Genomic DNA, 22575 nt, shown 5'->3' with positions numbered 1-22575 from the left:
AAAATATAATTCCGCATTGTGAAGCGCTTTTGTCCTGGCCCGTCAAATCGCTAATGGCGAGGCTTTTGTTTTGCGGCGGCGCTCTCAGGCTGGCGGTGTCGTATGGCGGTGGCAACGCATGCCCCATAATCACCACGCTTTGTGATATTAGATTATAGGGGCAATTAATGGCGTCAAACCTTAACTACTCAGCATTCAGCCTGCCACACACAGCCTTTAAACACATGCGTACGTGCACACACACATGCATGCATCGCGGTATATCAGCGCTTGCACACACGGACGCGCGTTTGATTCCGGCGTCGGAGCGTCAGCCAACACACAGAAAGGTGCTATAACTCCAGTAATTATTACGCCTGTGACTTGAAAATGTCAATGGCGGTGTGTATAAAATAGAATGTATGAGTTGTCAAGGAGGAAGAATGGGATGCACAAGAGCAATTAATTACAGCTTTTCATTTGGCAGCTTAGACTGACAAGGCCCGGCGGCGGGGGCAAGCTGGCATGACGCCAAGTGGCACCCATCACCGCCCCCACCTTACTCACTGCACCCCCACCACCACCCCATCCCCTCTGCCTGTTCCTTTACCAACTGCCTCGACACCACCCTTCCCCTGCCTCACCCCGTTCTGACTCTGTATTTTCTTCTTCTTCTTCTCCCTCAGCTCAAACACACACACACACACACACACATCTATTCTCCATCCCCTCACCGTTACATGTGGCTGTTAGTTTAGGAAGCCTGCTTTGATAAAGGCAGACACACAGAGAGAGAAAGAGACAGAGAAGGATGGAAGGAGGGGGGAGACAGAGGCCAGCTGGGAAAAGAGGGTGTTAGTATTTACGGCCAATCTTGTTTACAAAGTCAAATCAGCTCTTTACAGATTTAATTTACCAGTGACAGCTCGTCTTCGCTCTTGCTCTCTACTCTCCCATCACCCTCCCTACCTGCCATCCCCTCAGGTGGTGAGTAGATAGACCGCTCTGAATAGAGCTCCACACACACACACACACACACACAAGCCCACACACTCCTTTGACCATGAGAGAGATTGATATTTCACTACGGAGTGAATATAGATAAATGGCCAATTTCAGAGGTGATAACTCACCCTTGTATTTCTCCGTAAAACAGCCAACCCCTCTCTTAACAGACAGCAGTATTTGTATTGAGAAGGCAGTGTAGTTTATGGATGTGTAGGCACGGAGGGAAGACTTGATCTCACTCCCCTTCTCTCCCTAAATATCCCTCAGTGTCTCTTTTATCCCCCTTACTGTTTGCTCAAACCTTCATTCTGTTAATAAATAGTAAGACTGTCAATCAATTAAAATATTTAATCACAATTAATCGCATGATTGTCCATAGTTAATTGCAATTAATTGCAAATTAATCACACATTTATTTATCTGTTCAAAATGTACCTTAAAGGGAGATTTGTCAAGTATTAAGTACTCTTAGCAACATGGGAGTGGACAAATATGCTGCTTTATGAAAATGTATGTATATATTTATTATTGTAAATCAATTAACAACACAAAACAATGACAAATATTGTCTAGAAACCCTCACAGGTACTGCATTTAGCATAAAAATATGCTCAAATCATAACATTGCAAACTGCAGCCTAACAGGCAACAACAGCTGTCAGTGTGTCAGTGTGCTGACTTGACTATGACTTGCCCCAAATTGCATGTGATTATCATAAAGTGGGCATTTCTGTAAAGGGGAGACTCGTGGGTACCCATAGAAACCATTTTCGTTCACAGATCTTGAGGTCAGAGGTCAAGGGACCCCTTTGAAAATGGCCATTACAGTTTTTCCTCGCCAAACTTAAGTGTAAGTTTGGAGCGTTATTTAGCCTCCTTCACGACAAGCTAGTATGACCTGGTTGGTACCAATGGATTCATTAGGTTTTCTAGTTTCATATGATACAAGTATCTTCACTCTAGCTTCAAAACCCGCAACAACCTAATTGCAATTTGCATTAATGCGTTAAAGAAATGAGTGGCTTTGAAATGAATTTGCGTTAACGCGTTATTATCTCGTTAAGTTTGACAGCCCTAATAAATACCAAAGCGCTTTGTCAGCAGGATTGTCTGTGTGATTTTTCATTTATTCGGCCTGCATTCTCGCAGGCGTGTGTGAATTTTAGTTTCTGATTTTTGTGGTTAGTTTGTCTTCTGTTTTGCCGTGTTTGTCATCAGATTAGCATCTCTGCTCATCTCTGTGTACAATGTATGTACATTAAGAGCGCTTGCACAACGCATCTGCAAGATTCACCACGTTTCTCTCTCAGTCCTCTCTCTCTCTGTCTCTCTGTCTTTGCCTGCCTGCAGCTCTATATCTGATGAGATAGACATCTCATCAGATAGACACTTTGTTGTTCCTTTCTTCTTAGCCAGGCTTGACTGTGTGGAAAGAGAATCGGAGGCCGTCCTAATCATGTGTTTATAAAAGCTGATAAGATTTTATATTTTATAGGGAGATTGCATATCTGTCCTTTTATCGGCCTGTTGTCACAGAAATTGCCTTTTTTTTTTCAACAATGCCAGCCTTGTGGAGGAAAAGAGTCAACAATACGTGTGCTCTGTGATGCGCCTTGTCTGATGTTGCAAGCTTTTCTTAGCAGTGACTGACAACAGAGAATAAGAGACAACACACCTCTCTAACGTTACCTGTCCATACCGGCATACTGTACAACCTCCATTGAATTCACATTGTTTGTTTTGAGTTGAGCGTTCGGTTGCAGGCACAGTCATGCTTAAAGCTCGCCGTGCCGGCTGGGCCTTTTCACACAAAGCTTAACCCATTGATTGAGTTGTCCTACTTTTGCAAGCTAAGTGCCAATATTCTAAAACGTCTGTCTGCTGTTTTCAGGTGCCCGTGTCCATGGCTATGATGAGTCCACAGATGATCACTCCTCAGCAGATGCAACAGATCCTGTCTCCCCCTCAACTCCAGGCCCTGCTGCAGCAACAGCAGGCTCTAATGCTACAGCAGGTAAAACACACACACACACACACACACACAGTCATTGCTTGGATGCGGTCCCAGTACGGCATGTTCGAATGTGTCTGTTTTAGTAGGCGCTGACACACACTGGGCGTGATTGTATCTTATTCAATGCTCAGAGATCTTTGAAGATAAATACACATCCACATATCCACTTATACCCACATTGTCATTTGGAGTACCTCCTCTTTAGCATTGTTGCTAGGAGAATGTGCATGCTCGCGCCTGCGGGCACACACACACTTTACAGCATCACCCTGTGAATCATAGTGATTCAGGAGTGTGTATGTGTGTGTGTTTGTGTGTCGATGCCCGGCAGGTGAGAGAGGGGTTGCCATGTCGACACAAACCAATAAACACTCTTCATCTGCAACAGATCTGTCAAATACCCAGCCGCACCAACCTGTGACCTCCTACCTGCAACCGCCAAACACACACGCAACCTTGTAAAGAAGGCTGTGAAGAGGACTATTAACGGAGTGGGGATGGAGGAGTAATTACGGCATAGGGGATGTCTAGAAAACACATACATACACACACGCAGGCGAGGCCGGAGCAGACAGCAGATTTAATAAGGAGCGGTAGCTTTAGGCGAGTATAAATTGCAGTGGGAAGATCTGACAACATGTATCATAATGGAAATGTGAAATGTGCTGGCTTTCTGGAAACAGACATGCAGATGGCTAAGAACCTCTTCACCAGCTCTTTTTTTCTCTAACGAGGAAAAAGGAGATGGGGGGCGGGAGGCTGATAATGCACACTCACTCACACACACACACACACTCACACATTACACTCCCACTATTAAAACCACTGAGTTTAACATTGCTCTCCCACTTAATTAACCACAGTATGGACTTGCTCTTAGTGTATATCTGCAAATCAGGCACTTTTACACACACTCACACACACACACAGAGAGAACAATCAACCAACATATCACTCACTGAAGCAATAAATTTCATATCCCCATGGCAATACAGCATTGTGTAAGAGTGTGTAAGTAAGGTTTACGGCTCACTGCTGCACCACATTCGTGTGTTTGTACGGAAACTCATTTGTGGATTTGCATGTGTGCGTGTGTGCGTGTGTGTGTGTGTGTGTGAGTGTGTTTTAACCTTTAAGTTTCCTCTAACCTTTACTTATGCTACAGCTGCTCTGCCTTTCTTTCTTAGTGTGTTCACTAAAGTCAAGGTCATGGTAATAGGCTGGAGAGGTGAGTGCCTCACTTACACATACTCTTAATGCACAGAGCCACTGAATCAAATCATTAAAAAGACCTTAATTATCACTTAATTATTCCCTCAACTCACCACTCTCCAGCCAAGTGTGCGCGCGTGTGTGTGCGTGCTCGCATATGCATTTGTCTGTGTGATGAGGAGGCGATCAGGGCTAGTGACGCGGAAAAGAGAGATTAACTCGGCCTAAGGAGCGATAAAAGAGAGGAGAGACAGATGGAAAAGAAAGAGCAGCAAGAAGGAATGAGTCCTGCGTTTAAAATAAATTAAGGACAAGAAGGAACGTCATCGTACAAAAGCACGGTAAATTATGCAAAATTGAAGCCTATGGCTGGGATAAGATTGAAACTGGAAATGTAAAACAGCTTTTGCACAAAAGCAGGAGGACCATCACGTTACACAGGCTGTGTGGCGAGGATGGGCAGCGGTGTGTAGTCTGCTCACTGTACTGACGGGTCAGACGGATGAGAGACCGAAACAACTGCTGCGCTGTGAAGTCATTCTCTGCTGAAAAGCCTCTTTGAACATTTGACGCGCCATGAAATAAAGACAAACTGCAGACGGACACATGTACAGGCTGTTCTCAGGAGGATAACCCCCCCACACACACACACACACACAAACACACACTGTGGTCAGTGTGAGTTTTCCTGTCCGCCTCGCTCTCCTCTCAGCAAGATTAGAATCTTAATGGAGCTTCCTGAGTAAATTAGTGATTAGCAACTCAAACAAACAGACAAGCTGTGGCCAGTCAGAGGAGACTCTGTGTGTGTGTGTGTGTGTGTGTGTGTGTGTGTGTGTGTGTGTGTGTGTGTGTGTGTGTGTGTGTGTGTGTGTGTGTGTGTGTTTCCATAAATGAGACTGCAATGCTAAATCATATAGTTTTAAATTATTCCATTCAGCGTTGCAGTCAAGTTCATTCCAGGAAAGAAAATACTAGACACTTCACATCACACACATACTGTATAAAATAAGGACCTTACCTTAAGTATAAGCATTATTTAGCCTTTTTCGCGACAAGCTAGTATGACATGGTTGGTGCCAATGGATTGCTTAGGTTGTTTAGTTTCATATGATGCCAGGATCTTCACTTTAGCTTTAAAACTGAACCCGCTACAACCTAAAGATCGCAATTTGCATTAATGCGTTAAAGATTAGTGGCGTTATTTTCTAGTTAACTTTGACAGCCCGAATTATTATCATTAAATTACAACCATGGCCAATGAGCTTATGGTATAGGAAATATATGACACGTCTTGAGAATATTATGAATTAAGTTAAACAGAATAAGATTGGAGCCAAATCAGATCGAATCGAAGTAGTGCTATATCGAACTGTAACGAATCATTGCATGAATCAATGAAAGAATATGCGCATTTTTTCCCTGTAGGATAAGAACAGTCCTGTTCAGTCATGCAGACTGTGTGTGAGTGTGTTTGTGTGTGTGTGTGTGTAAAGAGCATGTGCCAGCCACCAGGCTTCATCGTCAGATCCTCACATTTATTTTTTCTACATTTTTCAATCATCTTCTCCTTTGCAGTTGTGTGTGTGCAGGTGTATTTCTGGACCATTGTCGTTCTGCCCGTCAGCATTGTGCCACAGTCAGATCCTTCAATACAGCGTTTGAACTCTAAGTGAATAAACCAAGCATGACATGCACAATCACTTTACAACACAACTTGACACACCATAATAGCTCCATAATATTCTTCAGCAGTCTTCTTTGTCAGGTCTGTGTTTGCTTGTTGTGTGTGGTTTGTCAGTAAACCGTACCACACGCCGCTGCCGCCACCACCACAATAAACTGCGGCCTTCACAGAGTAGAACAGAAAGCGACTGCATTCCTTGAGACTCCCATTCAAGTTACAACGTCTGACTATAGCGGGGCGTTTCGCTGTTGGACGGCTGCGGCATTGTTGAGGTTGATACAAAGTGTGTTGTGACTCACTCGCCTCATATTTCTCCATCTCCTCTCCTCTCCTCCCCCCCATCCCCTCCTGCCTCCCCCTTTCTGTGTCTGTCTCTAGTTACAGGAGTATTACAAAAAGCAGCAGGAGCAGTTGCATCTGCAGCTTCTGACTCAGCAGCAGCAGCAGCAGCAACAGCAGCAACAGCAGCAGCAACAGCAGCAGCAGCAGCAGGCTGGGAAGCAAGCGGCAAAAGAGGTGAACTTCAGCAAGTACACACTCACTCAGCTCAAGTACACTCTGAAGTACACAAGTGCCCTTAAACGCAGTAAAAGTGGTTGACATGGGAGCCAGCAGAAGGGAAAAAAATCTAATGTATAGGATACATATGTTAGCTTTCCCCTTCTCTCTTCTCATCCTCCTTTCCTTTAGTTTATTGTGTGCACAAGCTTGTCTCAATACAAGGACGAGTGACTATGGATTTTCATTTCTTCTGCCATGTCGAGGCAGTGAAGGAGCGCTGTGCTAAGCCATACGCTACCCTGCCAAAGTATTCATTGCATGCCTTTAGCTCTAAGCCCGAGGTGAAATCTCACTGTAGGAGGGGTTCGCCACTCTTTTAATTGTCAATTAACCCCGCCAGCATTAGGAGCCTCCCTTGCTCTCCTTTCTCTCTCACACACACACACACACACAAATATGCATGAACACACACACCCACTGTACCAGGTTTAACCACAGCTGTGGTACAGTCGGATCATCAGAGGATCAACTAGGATCACAACGTGGCACAACAAAGAGGATCTCAATCGATCAGACAAGATTACTGTCATAACCTGTGTGTACGGGCGTGTGTGTGTGTGTGTGTGTGTGTGTGTGTGTGTGTGTGTGTGTCTGTTTGTGCATGTGGGGGAAAACGGGTTCGTCGTCACAGTTTGTACTTAAAAAAATGCATCTTTAAAGAGGACCTATTATGTTTATTTTCAGGAGCATAACTTGTTTACATGCTTTAATGTTCAAAAAATGCTTTTCTGTCTGAAACGCTCTGTTTGAGCTTAACAAAGAACAAGCATAGGCTACTCAACTCGTCCTTATGTCAGTCACTCACTATTAGTCACAAGTGACAACCCCCGTAGAGAATGTGACAAGCATCCCTACCTGGGATTTATTGCTAGCGACTAAGCCAACAATCACATGTTGCTAGCTAAGAATATTATATACTGTATCTACTGTAGGGCTTTTATTGTGAAAGGTAAGAACTGAAGAAGTGGATCTGGTCTGAGCCTCCGTGTTGTTGTATCATAAATACAGGCGCAGCTCAACCCGTTCTACACAACGTGTGATTGGTTGATGCCTTTATTCGTGGTGCAAAAGATCAGAAAATTGGTCTCGTTCGGAGGGAAAAAATCGCGTTGCTTTTTCGCCGCGTAATACTTGCGTTCTGTGTGAAAATATTCACGACTAAAACAACTGTTTGAAAAAATCTATTGACGTGCAAATTAATCGCATGAAAAAAACGCTGTGTGTGTAAAAGCCTTTACTCCTGAAATGACCCTGTAGAAAATTTCAGTACCAACATTTTGTAACAGCGCCCTCTATGGAGCAAGATCGAATGAATGTGACAACCAACCCCGTTCTCCCCTACTGTATGTGTATAACAGAGACATTTTTGTAACGTCAATGCTCATTCACCAGAATTACCGAACACACAGAGGGCCATGCAGTAGACAGACTCGGAGAGAAGGGCCTCGTGAGACTTTCCTGATAAACGCATGAGGAGACACATCCTAGATTTCTCCTCCTCCTCCTCCTCCTCCTCTTCCTCATCCCCCCCCCCCTCCCCCCCCTCCCCTCTTTTCCCAGTGGGCACACCCCCCCGCCCCACAAACTCCTCGCCGACAGCGGTCAACCAACTCGACCGTGACCAAAGCAAACCAGTTGTGGTTGCCTCGCATGTTGAGAGGGTGTCTGAATCGCTTTCCCCCCTTTCTCCCTCCTCTCTCGCTGCTGTCCCAGTTTTCAGGTTTGTTGTCCTGTAACAACTAGACAAGTGCAAACACTGGTCACACGGCTACACATACATGCAGAGAGGGAGAGGCTTGATGTGTGACGGTTCACTGCACAAACACATACACTTGAGGGAATATGCCTCCCCACAGAGCTGCATACAGCTGATATGACTAAGGCCATTTCCAGCAGTAAGTGTTTTTCAGTTGCGGCGAGCCGTCAATCAAAACCAAAAACACCTTTTTAGTCAACTCGTATCTCTCCTGGTTAAGCAGGCGCTGTCAGATATTGAGACAGGGGGTGTGTTTCATTTCTGTAAGGCTTGTATTACCGTGCGAGATAACCAGCAATCAGCCAAGAATATTGTGTCTTACCCTCTAAACTACTGGTCAGAGTAGTATGTGACCAGGTGTGGAAGAGGATTTTAACTTCAGATTCCCGCAGGCCTTGAACACACCCACACAACAAGAAGAGACAAAGAAGACAGAGGAGGGAGAATAAAACAGAAATTCCCCCCTTTGCCGTTTCGGAGTGTTTGTGCTCGAGTGGCTGTGACTTTTTGCCCTCTTTCCCTCTTTTCTGCAATTCCTCTTCACTTTCTTGTCTGCGTGGAAGTGATGCATTGAAAGAAAGAGTACGTATGTGTGTGTGTTCAGTCCGTGTTTGTGTGTGTCGCCGGTGCATTTGGGACTGGTCAGGAGTCAGCTTAATGAAGTGACTCTGACCATCACAAGAGATGTGTGCATGTGTGTGTGTGTGTGTGTCTGTCTGCGAGTGTCCTTCTATGTGTGGGTGCGTGTGTGTGTGTGTGTGTGTGTGTGTGTGCGTGCGTGCGTGTGCGTCTGTGTGACTGGCAGGCTCAGACAGTGTGTGATGTGCTCATAAATCACATTGACAGCCTGTTACTGCGCTAGCTTTGGCCACTCAGCCACAGCTAATGTAAACAGAACACAGGCACACACACACACACACACACACACACACACACACACACGCACACACACTTTTAAAGAACCATAGCCATATCTCAGGAGGGAATGAGAGACAAGGGGTGGGGGGGGAGTGGAAGAAATAAAATGGACAGACAAGTGGAAAAGGAGGGGCAGGAGGGCTGGAAAGAGAAGGATATGGGAGGAAACACTTCAGTCAGGACATTCTGATCATGATGGACCGTTTATAGCAACAAATGAGAATTTGGCCGTTCACTTCAAAGAACTGAATCATGTAAGAATGACACAGAGTTTGTCTGTGACCACGACACAAAGTGACAAAGTTTGAACTCAACGAAAGGAGTACACAAAACGTCTCCGGGCACCCCGAACAAACATTTCTCCGTGGTCCTAAAATTGTCACTACTTTTCTTTTATTGTGGATTTATTCCTCGTGGCCCCATATTTCCAGCGAATATTATAGTATAGTATAAATGTTAAGGCGAGACACTACAGGTAAAAACATTGTTTTTCATGCACTGATCATTTTAGAGATTTTGGGCTATTTTGCATCTATAACATGTCATCTTTCAGACTAGTGGAAAGATTTTATTTTACTACACTTTGTCTATTTGTGTTTGTAGATTTCTCCTAAATTCACCAAAAGGTAGCGTCAGATAATGCCTCATTTGCATATTTAAACATAACATTTCAGAAAACTTGTAATACGAAAAATAATGCACAATATATGCACTCTACTCTTGCAACAACGGTCTCTAGAAAGGGCCAGTTGCGTTTTTGCATCGGCCACCGCAGTAATCTTACACGCTTGCCACGCGGGAGAAGTCGTAATCGGCAACCTCACCGCTGGATACCGCCAGATCCTACACACTGTTCCTTTAATGTACGTTATCAACCGGGGAAGTTTCATGGTGATATCTATTAATTAAGTTAAATAGATACGTTTTTAACCCTATTCACCTGTAGTGTCTTTCAAAATTTATGGAATTTTACAATACATATCTTTAAAGGCTGTTTTCTCAAACTTTGAGTCAGAAATCTCCACTTCAGCAGTACTTACATACACCAAATGTCAAGTTTCATTCCTCTCTATATAGTGAAGGTTTTTACAGAGGGGTTTGTTCATATATCATTTATAACCTGATTTATAGAACATTTGATTCCTAAAAACATGGTGAAAATTGATTTTTTTTAATGGATTTTGACAGTAATTTTCTGACTTATGGAGTGATAAAAAGAGACATCGAAAATCTCCTCCGTAAAAACCTTTGACTCTTATATGTCAACAAAATGAAACAAGAATGTTGAACAGGGCTTTATCTAATGTTCAGATTTCTGTTCTGGAAACGTATGCAAATTAGCAAAATTTAATAAAATGCCTCACTCGCATATTTAGACATTTAAACAAAAATATTTTCTTAATGTAAATACTCAACTGGGGAAGTTGCATGATATCAATTAGTTCATTTTTCACCCTATTTGCCTATAGTGTCTCGACTTAAAACATTTCCATTTAAAAAAAAAAAAAAAAAGGTGTTTTCCCCCTTTTTCATCCTTCTCTGATTTCTTTCGTAAAGAATAGTTGTTGTGCTTACTCCTCTACTCCCCTCACACCTCCCGAACAGCCCCCTCCCACACACAAACACACTGCCATCACACTTCTTCTCCCCAGGCACCGAGTCTGAAAGGAAGTGACCTATCTGCCCTTCCTGTGAGATCCTCTCTGTTTAAAGAGCTCCAGGCTGCCACTCGCTCGCTCTCTCTCACACACACACACACACATATACACACAATGAGCAGTTCCTCAAGTTGTATTTATTTATTTTTCCCCTCCACTAGTTATCTGTGAGAGATAAGGTCCATCTCTCTCAGGGGTTGGTCGGGGGGGACTTCAAACAGCGCAGCACAGGCCAGGTTTGCCCCAGACTGGGAGGGCAGGAAAGGGGACATTTATCACCGTAACACACACCGACATTATCGCCACGCGGCATGTAGTCTCTCCCACTCTCCCTTCAAACCTCCCTCATTCCCTCCTCTCCTTCTCTTCATCCTCAGGGTCCTCCTCACAGCTTGGCTTCATTCTCCTTCCCTTTAATACAGGACTTTTATTTATTTTATATGGTGTTAGTTGACTTTATACTTGAATTTGTTGAGACTGAGTGATATAATGAGACAAACAGACCAATTGAAATCATAATAACAGAGCAGGGAAGGGTTTCTTTTTAGAAGTCAATGAGGAAAAAATCTGGCATTTAGTTCAAAACTACCATTAAAAAATGTGACACTTTTCCAAAGTTTGATTCTTTTCAGAGTTTGTTTTGTTTTGTTGTGAGTGCAAGCAGATCCCTGCAGGCCTGTACTGGTTCAGTATACTTTCATGGTTTGACATTATTTGTGCCAAAATTATCAGGGGGCTCATTAATACAAATGTTGTCATTCTGTGCTAATTTTGGTCACAATTAATGACAAATGCATAAGCTGGTTGCCATCTGAGCAAGTACTAGTGGGTGCTGTATTTTAGAAATATTACAGATATTGGTGTTAATGACTTCTTTTCAGAATGGATAGAAATGAATTCAGAATTAAAGGTAGAGCTGTTCAAACACATTTTTTTAGGGCTGTCAAAGTTAATGCAATAATAACGCGTTAACACAAATTCATATTAAAGCTACAGTGAAGATACTGCTATCATATGAAACTAGAGAATCTAAGGAATCCACTGGTATCAACCATGTCATACTAGCTTCTCGTAAAGGAGGTTAAATAACGCTCCAAACTTATGCTAAATTTTGGGGAGGAAAAACACTCACGGCTGTTTTCAAAGGGGTCCCTTGACCTCTGACCTCAAGATATGTGAATGAAAATGGGTTTTATGGGTACCCACGAGTCTCCCCTTTACAGACATGCCCACTTCATGATAATCACATGCAGTTTTGGGCAAGTCATAGTCAAGTCAGCACACTGACACACTGACAGCTGTTTTGCTGTTATGATTTGAGCATATGTTTTATGCTAAATGCAGTACCTGTGAGGGTTTCTGGACAATATTTGTCATTGTTTTGTGTTGTCAATTGATTTCCAGTAATAAATATATACATACATTTGCATAAAGCAGCATATTTGCCCACTCCCATGTTGATACGTGTATTAAATACTTGTACATTTTTAACAGATAAAAAATGTGCAGTTAATTAGCGATTAATCGCAAATAACTACAATCATGCGATTAATCACAATAAATATTTGAATCGATTGACAGCCCTAATTTTTTTTGTTATATTTGTTAAAATTCTCATTACATCCTGACAGTAATCAATAAATCAAATGCTCTAACAAAAAAAAAGAAGCTATCTGTGGCTGTCGCAGGACTGTAATAAGCTCGTCCAATCATTTAATTTAGCCTGAATAAAATAGAACAAGTAAAAAGAGTTTTAAAAAAGTGGGTAAAGAACTGGATGTGGATAACATGGAAGTAATACGTAACTTGACAACCTTTTGTCGTCTGGCCCTCAGCAGTTAGGCAGTAAGCAGTTGGCCTTCCAGCAGCAGCTGATCCAGATGCAGCAGCTTCAGCAGCAGCACATCCTCAACCTCCAGAGACAAGGCCTGGTCCCACTGCAGCCCACCGCCGCCATGCAGTCTCTGCAGCAAGGTACACGCACACACACACATTCATATACACAACTATGACCATACAACACTAAGTCACACTGACAAACATGCATGCACACATGGTCATAACTGAGCACACACACACACAGGCCTGCACCCAGTGCCGCATGTGAAGCCTGTTAAGTTAATCAGCCTATAAAAGATAAAAGGAAACCTGATTGGTGGGTTTGTGGAAGGTACTCATTTGGATAATAGGTAAAATATGCCACTAAGCCCCCTGCTTGGAGGTGTGTGCATGTGCTAGCCCGAGTGTGTGTGTGTTCTTGAGATTAGCCAGACACAAGAACATCATCGTTTTGCTATTGCTCTGCCCACAGGATATTTTTTTTGTTCCTACATGTAACTTCTCCCACAGTCCCTTCATTTTGTCAGCGTGGTTTTAGAGCGATAAATGTTGACTGTTGACTGGCCCGCCCTTAGTGAACGTTTGTGTATGTGTGTGTCCTTTTTCCACTTATGTCTGTACACAGTAACGTCTAACGCACGCGCACACACACTACCTCACACGCGGAGAATGCTTTAGGGGGCTCTAAAGTGGCCGTAACATTGCTAAAGCGCTGACTGAGTTGACCAAACAGACCAGTTTCCTTCCCTCCGTCTGTCTGATCTCTCTCTCTTTCTCTCGTGCGCAGTCACGTGCAGTCACACACTCTCATAGCCGCTCTGTAATCTGGATCTGACAAAAACTCAATCAAATTAGGTTTCATTTCTAAAAAAGTTCATTTCAAATGATCTCAATACAACACCCAAGACTTGCACAGAAACTTTAGTGTGATCTGTGCATGTGTGTGTTCATATGCTAGGGGGCAGGGTGTGGGTGTGTGTGTCCACTGGAGGGTAAGTGGAATTACCAGTCTACAGAGAGAGTGATAAAAGTAGAAACAAATGAAAAGACGAGAGGCCACAGTTTTGGATAGAAGAGTGTTAGTTCTCAGACAGTTGCAAACATTTTGGTTTTGGCATCTCCTTCTCTTTCTGTCTCTCTCCCTCCGTATCAGAGTGGAATTTCCCTGCAGTGTGAAAGAGCCGGTCCATTGTGACGGCTCAGCCAGGCGTGAGCCAGAGCATTCCTCTGACCAGCCATGCCACACAAACACACAAACACACATGCATAAACACTCGCACCTACACACGCAACTGCACACACTGTTGCCCCGCCTCAAAGGGCCGTTGTGTCCGGTGGGTAGTTGGTGGTGGGGGGATGACCTGAGGGGGGTCCTGCTGTGGTTTTTGTTTATTTCTCTTACTGCAGTAAGATGGAGGCACTTTGTCGACATCTCATGACTGCAAACCTTCTAAGTTCATGGCAAAAAAATAAAACAGAGAGCACTAAACTACAGTGGAAACCTCTTATAGTGATCACATCTGTCTGGATCACATTGATCACTGTAGAGCGCTCCAGGGATGACGTATCTTTGTGGGCCAACCAGGAAGTTAGCATCGCCCTGGGTCCCTCAACAAAAAGCCAATATTATATAAGCGGATGACTATTACAACCACATTTTTTCTTTTGATTTATTTCTCATGCAGATGACCATCTAATTGACATTTGTTACATGAGTATAAAGTAATGAAACGGATAGCTTCACTATTTACTGACTCTTATGGACTGTTTCAAAATACAGTAGGCTAAAAGCTGTTTCAAAAGCTTTTCAAATTACAGTAGAAATTGAATTACTGTACATTCAAATAATACAGTACAGTAGGAAAGAGAGATAGGAAGGCAATCCAAAATATTAAAACAAGTGGCAAACGAGGAAGGAATTATATTAAAAAGTCTTTATAATAGTGGCTAAATCATTAAAAAACGCAACATGTTTCGACCACTTTGTCAGAGCTTAATAATACAGTACAGTACTACACAGTATATAAAATATAGCTAACTGTAGTTCAAATTATAATTAGGCTATAGTCGAAAACAGTAGCTTGACGGTGGTTTCAGTGCATTTAAAAAATTTTAACAGGCCTGAAAATAAACTTTAGGCTATCAAATGCAGAGTTTGAAAACAAACATATTCATAAAATACAGCAGGCCTATCATGGATAAAGAATTACCATAGTTTTAAATTGTATTTCCATATCTTGTCATGTATGAAAGGACTCAAAATGAACACTGTAAGCAGACTACTTGATTACTATAAGCAAATTATTTAAACAGCATTTGTATAGGAATGATTTCATCCCAAACTTTTTGATCCATGTCAGCGGTTGATCACTATAAACGGTTTCCACTATACTTTGAATGAGAATAGTTTTTTCTAAGCACAGACCTACCAAGAGAGTAGCTGAGAGTGTGTTTCAGCTGTGTCTTCACTCTCATATGAAAAAAAATCCATTAGATTTGACTTCATCCTGTTAGACCCACCTTCTGAGTAACTTGAGGCTACTTCCTATAGCATGTCTCACGTCTACAGACATCAATGTGAAAGAAATATGACCCCAGCAGCCAGATGTGGGTGTGTACGTTCTAACAGTTAGCAAAAGCACTCTCATCCACGCAAATACTTTGCGTCTGTCAACACTAGCTGGGGGGAGATTGTGAGTACACATTTTCACCTGAATGCACACAAATCCAGATTTTTTTTGTCGTTTACAAATCCGTTCTGCTCTCGGTTGGTTACTGTTTGAGTTTGTTTGCTTTGCACTCAACAGTAAACTGCTGACTAGATTCTTCTTTTTTTCTCTAAACTTAAGTTTTTTCTTGTTTTTTTATTGAATGGATGCGGTATGATCTAGTCTGATAAGTCAAAAGAGGAAACACTTTATCTAACAATCCCTTAGCTACTTTACACTTTCACTCTCTGGGCGTGTCCACAGATTGGGTTTCTTGGATAACACACACACACACATACAGAAATCTCATTCCTCCAGAGTGAGAACTTTTGTTTTGGCGGGACCACAGAAGAATGCAGACAAAGCAGACATAATATTTGGATTGCTGCGAGGTCTGTGCATGTGTGTGTATGTGCAGATGGGTGTGTGTGGCTGCATGCGTGCTTGCATGCGTACGTGCATGTTAAGATCCATTGGAGTAGGCTGTGGCATTTTAGGCGTCTCTCTCACTGTGAAATTGGAGCAGAAATAACAAAGCTGCGACTAGAAAGAACTCAAAGTGTGCACCCACCCTGTTCAGACAAGTAGTGGTAGTGACAGGAGCAGTGGTGCTGGTGGACAGTAGCAATTGCCAACAGAGAGATTAGGAAAAGTTGAGAAATAAAGGTTATCTGGAAAGATAACAAAAGCATGCGGAAATTAACCTCTTGGCCGTTTTAGTTTGTCCTATTTTCCTCTTAACCACTCCCAGGGACTGCAAGAGTTGCATGTGTATCTTACGTGGGTTACAATAGCTAGTCAGAGCTCTCTGTGACATCGGTTTATTTCCAGTTTGTCTGTATGATATTGTCTCATCTGACTTATTATTAACCACATTTCTTCTTGTCTGAATAATTATTTTCTAATAAACTTAAATATCCTGTAATCTTAATAGGTTGTCAACTTAACCGGCGTTCCTTTCCCGCAGCGATGTGTCCGTCAGACCTCCAGCAGCTGTGGAAGGAGGTGTCGGGGGTGCAGAGCAGTGAGGATGCCCTGAAACAGGCCGAGGGCCTTGACTTGAGCACCAACAGCTCCAATTCTACCTCAGCCTTCCCCAAAGCTGCCAGCGCTCACATTCCACTGCACAGCCTGGTCAACGGACAGAGCCACACCCCAAAGAGAGACAGGTACAGGTACAGACAGTATATTGAAATCCTTAACGATTACCTATTATGTGTTCTCCCTTACCTTTAATGTGTTATATAGTTTGTTGTGCATGTAAAAGGTCTGCAAAGTTACAAAGCCCAAAGTCCACACCAAAGGGAGTTACTCTCCCCCACAGAAACACTGCTCCTTATCTGCCTAAAATGCCTTGCTTGAAGTCCCGCCTTTTCTTTCGTGACGTGGTAATGTCAGCAAGTAACACATTCACATTATACCTGCCTAGCGGATAGTTTGGCACACCCTCAAACAAAACTAGTTAGACTGCAGAGTCCAAAGAGTTTGGTTCGGTTGACCCAAGCCCCCAGGAATAGCACCAGGTTTTGAAGCAAACTTTCGTAGTGGCCAAACGGCGGTACTACAACTTCCGTGTCTGTCATGTGATGTCATTGGGCCCAAATATACTTTTTCCAATGGACTTACATTGGGAAAGAGATGTCTGTAACTCAGTTACTAATTTTTTTTAGGTAAATCAACTTCCCAGTATGAACACTTTAATAGCACTTATTTAAATCATTAGGTCCTAAAAGTTGTAAAATGCACAATAGACGAATCCAGAGTATCGGCCCAATGGGTGCGGAAGATTTCCGGAAGAACCAGGTATTATATCACTCGGCAGTCGAGCCATTTTGGCTTCATGTGCCATTGAGCAACTCTCACAGGAATGAACGGGCGACCGCTTCCGACACTGTATCCAGTTATCTTTATACATCCATGAGTTGACCAATCAAAACCGCGAGCCAGCTGACCAATCAGACCAGGCTGGGCTTTTCGAGGGATGAGGTTAGAGGCAGGAACGTTTCAGACTGAGGGTGAAAAGCCAGTATGAGAAAAGTAAAGCGTTTTTCAAACATTTCAAACATGTAAACATGTTCTAGTAGAAACCCAAAATGAAAGTATGCACCTGAAAATAAACATAATAGGTCCTCGTTAAAATATCCACATTGTGAAAGTGCGTCTGTCCTCTGTGTGACCTGCAGTCTTTCTAACTCACACACTCTTGCCATGTAATTTTCTGGCATTTAACTTTTTAGCTTTTAGCTGTTTCTCCACACCTACGCACGTAAACACAAAACATGCACATGCAGCATATCACACGTCACTAGGGTGTAAACGTCCCTCAGCTCATTTGACGGGAGGTGTGTTGGGCTCAGTGTGTTCTGCCGGTAAGCCGTCAACCACATGCAAGTATAGTATAGAGGAGAGGAGACGACGGTGGATGCAGAGTCTTCTATATTTGTAGATCTGAATTAGCTGTAGACATGAATACCTTGTTACCGTGTTGACATATTGGGGATGCATGTGCTAGGAATTCTTGTACCACACACACATGTCTGAGGGCTGTGTTGTCCCATGTCTGTATTGGCTGCTAATGGGCTTGTCTCCGTCTTTAAGAGCCAGACTGTTTGAGTGGATATCCTCCTTCACCAAGGCAGACAGCGGAGATGACCATGTCCCCCTTTACACCAAAGGCGGCCAACTCCCCAGCAGCCAGTGAGTAGCACATCCACACTCACACATACACAAACATGAGAGGACAAGACGAAGACAGAAAGACACACTACTGGAGGGTGGTCTGTCCTTGACCTCTGACCTAATTTTGGAAGGGGATCAGGGTGCGTGTGCAAGTATCAATTAAAAGAGCTTCTATTAGTATATCAAATATGTCCTACTACAGCTGCAGTGTGCTGCTGGTAGCCCAGCAGAGTTGGCTTTAAGTAGACATGAAGAGGGTAGCATTAGTGTGTTAGCCTGCTAAGCTAATGCATGGCTGATGTGGAGGAGAATGTGGTTGCCAGCAGTTTGTCATGTCTGCTGTCTGAGCTGCTTCTGAGTTGACTCAACCACAGCCAGCACACACACACATACACACACACACACACACACAAGCTCCAACCTCAGCCAGCACATATGATCAGGAAGAGGCGAAGAAGCAAAGGGAGAGGGAGAGAGACATGTTTCCATCTGCGAGACAAATGGTTTTTGTTAGACAACCTTCTGATGTTGATTTGGGAGAATCCCCATCCCAGTCCCCACACACACGTGCACACCCACACACACACACACACACAGTCATGTAAATATATGTGGAGACAGCAGTCGCCGGCGAAGGTCCAGGTCTGAACCACATCTGCTACTGGACCTGCCACACACACACACACACACATACATGCACAGATACATTCACGGTCACAGTTATTTACCCTGGGCCTAAACCAAACCTGGCCCGGTATTTCATCACCACACATACACATACAAATACACAAAACGCTCATAAATATGCACACAGAAAAACACACACGTGCACGCACACGTAAGCTCACCACAAAAGAACAACCAGCACATGACGGCAGCCGCCGCCAATCAGTCATGGCTGGTTGGTCCTGTGCCGACTCTGTGTCAACTCCTGAAACATAAGAACACACACCAACACTAACACACACATGCACACAACACACACGCCAAGGACAGAGAGAGAGACAGGTCATGGACTGAAGAATGTGCCTCTGAGCTTCCTGGACCAGTTCCCTCATTTGCCTGGCTTCTGTAACTGACCCCACTCTGCTCTATCCTCCTCTCTGTGCACTTGGCTTCGTGAACTGTACAAACTAATGACTGCTAACCAGACTCAGATGGCTCTATTGATGCTTCTGCTGCTACAGTTAGTTTTGCATGTGTTTTGTGAGAGTGTGTGGCATATTAAGGCTTTACTTCTTATTCTGAGGAAGTAATTGCTGTATATTTTATGTACATAACAACACATGAAAAATGTTTTACTTCCTCACTCTTTCTGTACTTTTCTCCACCCCCCCCCCCCCCACAGTCACGAGGAGCACGCCGGCTCCCATCCTCTCTACGGCCATGGAGAGTGCAAGTGGCCTGGCTGTGAAGCACTGTGTGAGGACATGGGACAGTTCATCAAGTAAGTTAAACAACCACCCAAAAAAAATGAAATATGATGCATAGGTTGGGGTTACAGATGGATATGATGTTAGCTTCCTCAGCTGCTGGATTCTCACGATGTCACGAGATCACATGAGAATCTCAGGATCAGATATCAGAATCTCCTGATCACATAACACATGAAAATTCATCTTGTCAGGCTTCCAGTAATGCGTTCCAGTAAGTCCGATCACACACCAATTAGCGTCCTGTGAGGAGCTACTGGCTGCACAGAAAGGCGACTGTTCATTCTAAACAACAACGGCGGCTACTGAAGAGGTTAGAGTAGATGCTGCAATAGCATCAGTTATATCAGAATTGGAGGGTATTCCTGCCGTCATCACCCGGCCCGGGGGGGATGACAAAAACAAGAACGGACACAAAATGCCCAAACATTTAAATGATTTATTATAACAAAGAATATAAAGGCTTGAATTCAGTTATGGAGTACATTAGTCAGTGTGCTTGGATAATGTAGTGTGAGGTGTTGTAGAGTAAAAAGGATAACAAAAGCGTAGCAAAGCAAAAGGGGTTGCAGGCAGCTGGCAGGGAAGAGAGCGCCACACTGGAAGCTTGGGCCTTTTTTATCCTGCGGAGCGCTGGACCCAGGTGCTCCAGATCTGACTTAGGGACTCAAATCAGGCTCCTCTGACACCTTGAACACAACACAGGCAAGTTACTGATACAGCACAGAGTAAACAAAGGCCGTCACACCTCATTGGAAGAACGGCACTGAAGGCGATGTTTTCGCTCTTCTCCCTCCTGGCAAAAGTTTGATAGACACCTGCCAAGTATTATTTTGAAAGTGCGTGCCTTTTTCCAAACGGTTTCCAATGACGGCTTCTCAGATGGTTCTGTGTAACAAACCCTCTGGCGGGTCAGGTAATAAATAATACACTACACAATGAAAGACAAATATTAGCATTTGATACTTCAAAGTAATTTAAGTTTCTGCAGTTGGAAAAAGACAACGGTGCTAGAGGGGTCTGTTTTGACCAGCCACCACCCGTTAAAGTGTCCGTTTTCGGCTTCAAGGACTCTTGGATGTGTTGCCATGGAGAAGGACAATATTTCCAGACTTCTGACTTTTGTCCAAGTTCTTTATTTTCAAAACATCAAACAGATAGAGATCAGCAAAATCTTCTTCCTCCAGCATTGTTTTCAATTTCAGCTGCCAATGTGTAAACCGTCTTGGCTGCAAACACAAGATGTTACAGTCACACTCTCATTGACCACAAACCAGTTTCAAGACCACATCAAAACTTCCTTTCACGTTATCACTAATTGGTAACAAATTGGTAACCTGTTTTTAAAAAGGCTCAACAACGCTAGCACCTAGCAGCATTATAGGAAAAAGACATATTCTTTTATTCAGACTACTAGTAGGAACAAAAGCTGAAGCAGAGAAAAGTGAAGCTACAGTTTGTGTTAAATGCCGAGTGTCAGTCACGTACATCACTGGTGTTTCTCATCGGCTCTCTACTAATTCATCAGTTGCAATCTGTTACATCACATTTGCTCTGAGGCACATTCACACACACACACACACACACACACGCAGGTACATAACTCAACATGTGAACAAATTCTCTGTTTTTCGAGGAATTCTTTGGGCTCCTCCTCCTGCAACACTTTCCTCTTCCTCTTTGTTCCTGTTTTAGTATTTGTCACTAAGTCTTTATATCATTTGGTTGGTGTTTTTGTTTTGTTTGCTTTTCGTCTTAAGAGTCAGACATTTTGCTTGAATAGAAAACAATTCTTAATTAGCTCATCCGCATGCACATCTTTTTGTTTCCACAACAAAACTAAAGGCATCAAACCTCTCTGCTTCCATCATGTTATTCGGCAGTTTTGAGTCACTTGGGGACGCCGATGCCGTCGCTGGCCTTGACATTCTGCTACCTCCCTCCTCCTCCTCTGTCACACACGGACTTCCCCGTGGCACTATGGCTGCTAACGAAGGCTTCACAAGCCTTTAATGAAGCCCTAAACAAACTCATTATCGGTGTGGAACTTTTAGCTATTTGAGATATTAATAAGCCGCGGTGATGAAATACTCACACACACACGCACACATAATCACAGAAGTGTGCGTGGTGATTGTGATGCCATCGGACAGTCAGATCAAAGCGTGCAGGCAGGCTGGGAAAGTTTGGAGAGGAAAGCTGTTGTTTGGTGTCTCATTTCACGTAGCCCCGGGGCAGATGGAAGGAGAAAGAGAGATAGAGTGAAAGAGTGTGTGTGTGTGTGTGTGTGTGTGTGTGTGTGTGTAAGAGAGAGAGGGAGGTGGAAAAAAATAGCGGCAGTGACAGATAATGCCGTCAGTCCGACAGCGCGCTCCCTTCCAGCCAGCCTTAGTCATCGCCCCAGGAGGGAAACGGGTAGAGCAGAAGAACAGAGGAGGGAGACACTCCACTATTTCAGGCCTTTCTTCTCCTCTCTTCTCCCCTCCCTCCACGTCCTCTGGTATAATACTCTGGCTGTGGTCGGTGGAGCTGGGTGTAATGTGGGTTAAAGCCTTGTCTGCCAGCACTCAGAGGAGTAAACAGAGCCTCATTGTCGGGACACATCCAGAAAAAAAAAACCTGCTACTGTTTATGGCCCGGCTATAGAGAGAGGGGAGGGTTTTTTGGGGGCAGATTTGGTTGGAATGAGCGTGAATCATAGGCATTTGGGGAGTAGCGGGAGAAGACGAGTGGGAAGGGGAGAGTGGACAGAAGTGTGAGTGAGGAAGAGGGGGAGAGAGAGTGAGCTTCACAGAGAGTGAAAGAGAGAAGGAGAGAGAGAGGGGTGAGATCATGTTTTTGTTATTATTATCGTGCACTTGTGTTGAGCCGTCTATCTGACTGGATTAGCCACGCCATGACATCATTGTTTTTGTTTCATTTCAAGTCTTCGCCTGATATTGCCTAACTTTCTGCTTTCTTAAAGACACACACACACTTTCTCAAATAGTCATACACACATATTTCCTTACATTTCACAATAAACAAGTCAGAAAAGTGAAAATTACGGATTATAACTTAATACCACTGGATAAAACTCACTCTGTCACCCCAAGCACACACGCACAGACACACACACACACA

The 22575-nt window shown here is 43.6% G+C and overlaps 1 protein-coding gene across 11 annotated transcripts in view; it reads left to right on the top strand.

The window, feature by feature from the left end:
• foxp4 (forkhead box P4) overlaps positions 1-22575 on the top strand; it is a 112549-nt gene that overhangs the window by 69609 nt on the left and 20365 nt on the right. For 3 of the 11 annotated variants that reach the window (XM_074630869.1, XM_074630941.1, XM_074630925.1), the window contains 6 exons: positions 2879-3001; positions 6279-6416; positions 12629-12767; positions 16275-16515; positions 17939-18037; positions 19368-19466. In XM_074630869.1, the coding sequence (XP_074486970.1) occupies positions 2879-3001; positions 6279-6416; positions 12629-12767; positions 16275-16515; positions 17939-18037; positions 19368-19466 (839 nt within the window). The remainder of the gene's footprint in view (positions 1-2878; positions 3002-6278; positions 6417-12628; positions 12768-16274; positions 16516-17938; positions 18038-19367; positions 19467-22575) is intronic. The other 8 variants (XM_074630908.1, XM_074630950.1, XM_074630895.1 and 5 more) reach the window with 6 other exon arrangements.

The sequence above is a fragment of the Sebastes fasciatus genome, chromosome 1, assembly GCF_043250625.1.
Source record: "Sebastes fasciatus isolate fSebFas1 chromosome 1, fSebFas1.pri, whole genome shotgun sequence".
NCBI lineage: Eukaryota > Metazoa > Chordata > Actinopteri > Perciformes > Sebastidae > Sebastes > Sebastes fasciatus.
Note: the sequence above shows the minus strand (reverse complement) of the source record. Positions and strands in the feature narration are given on the sequence as shown.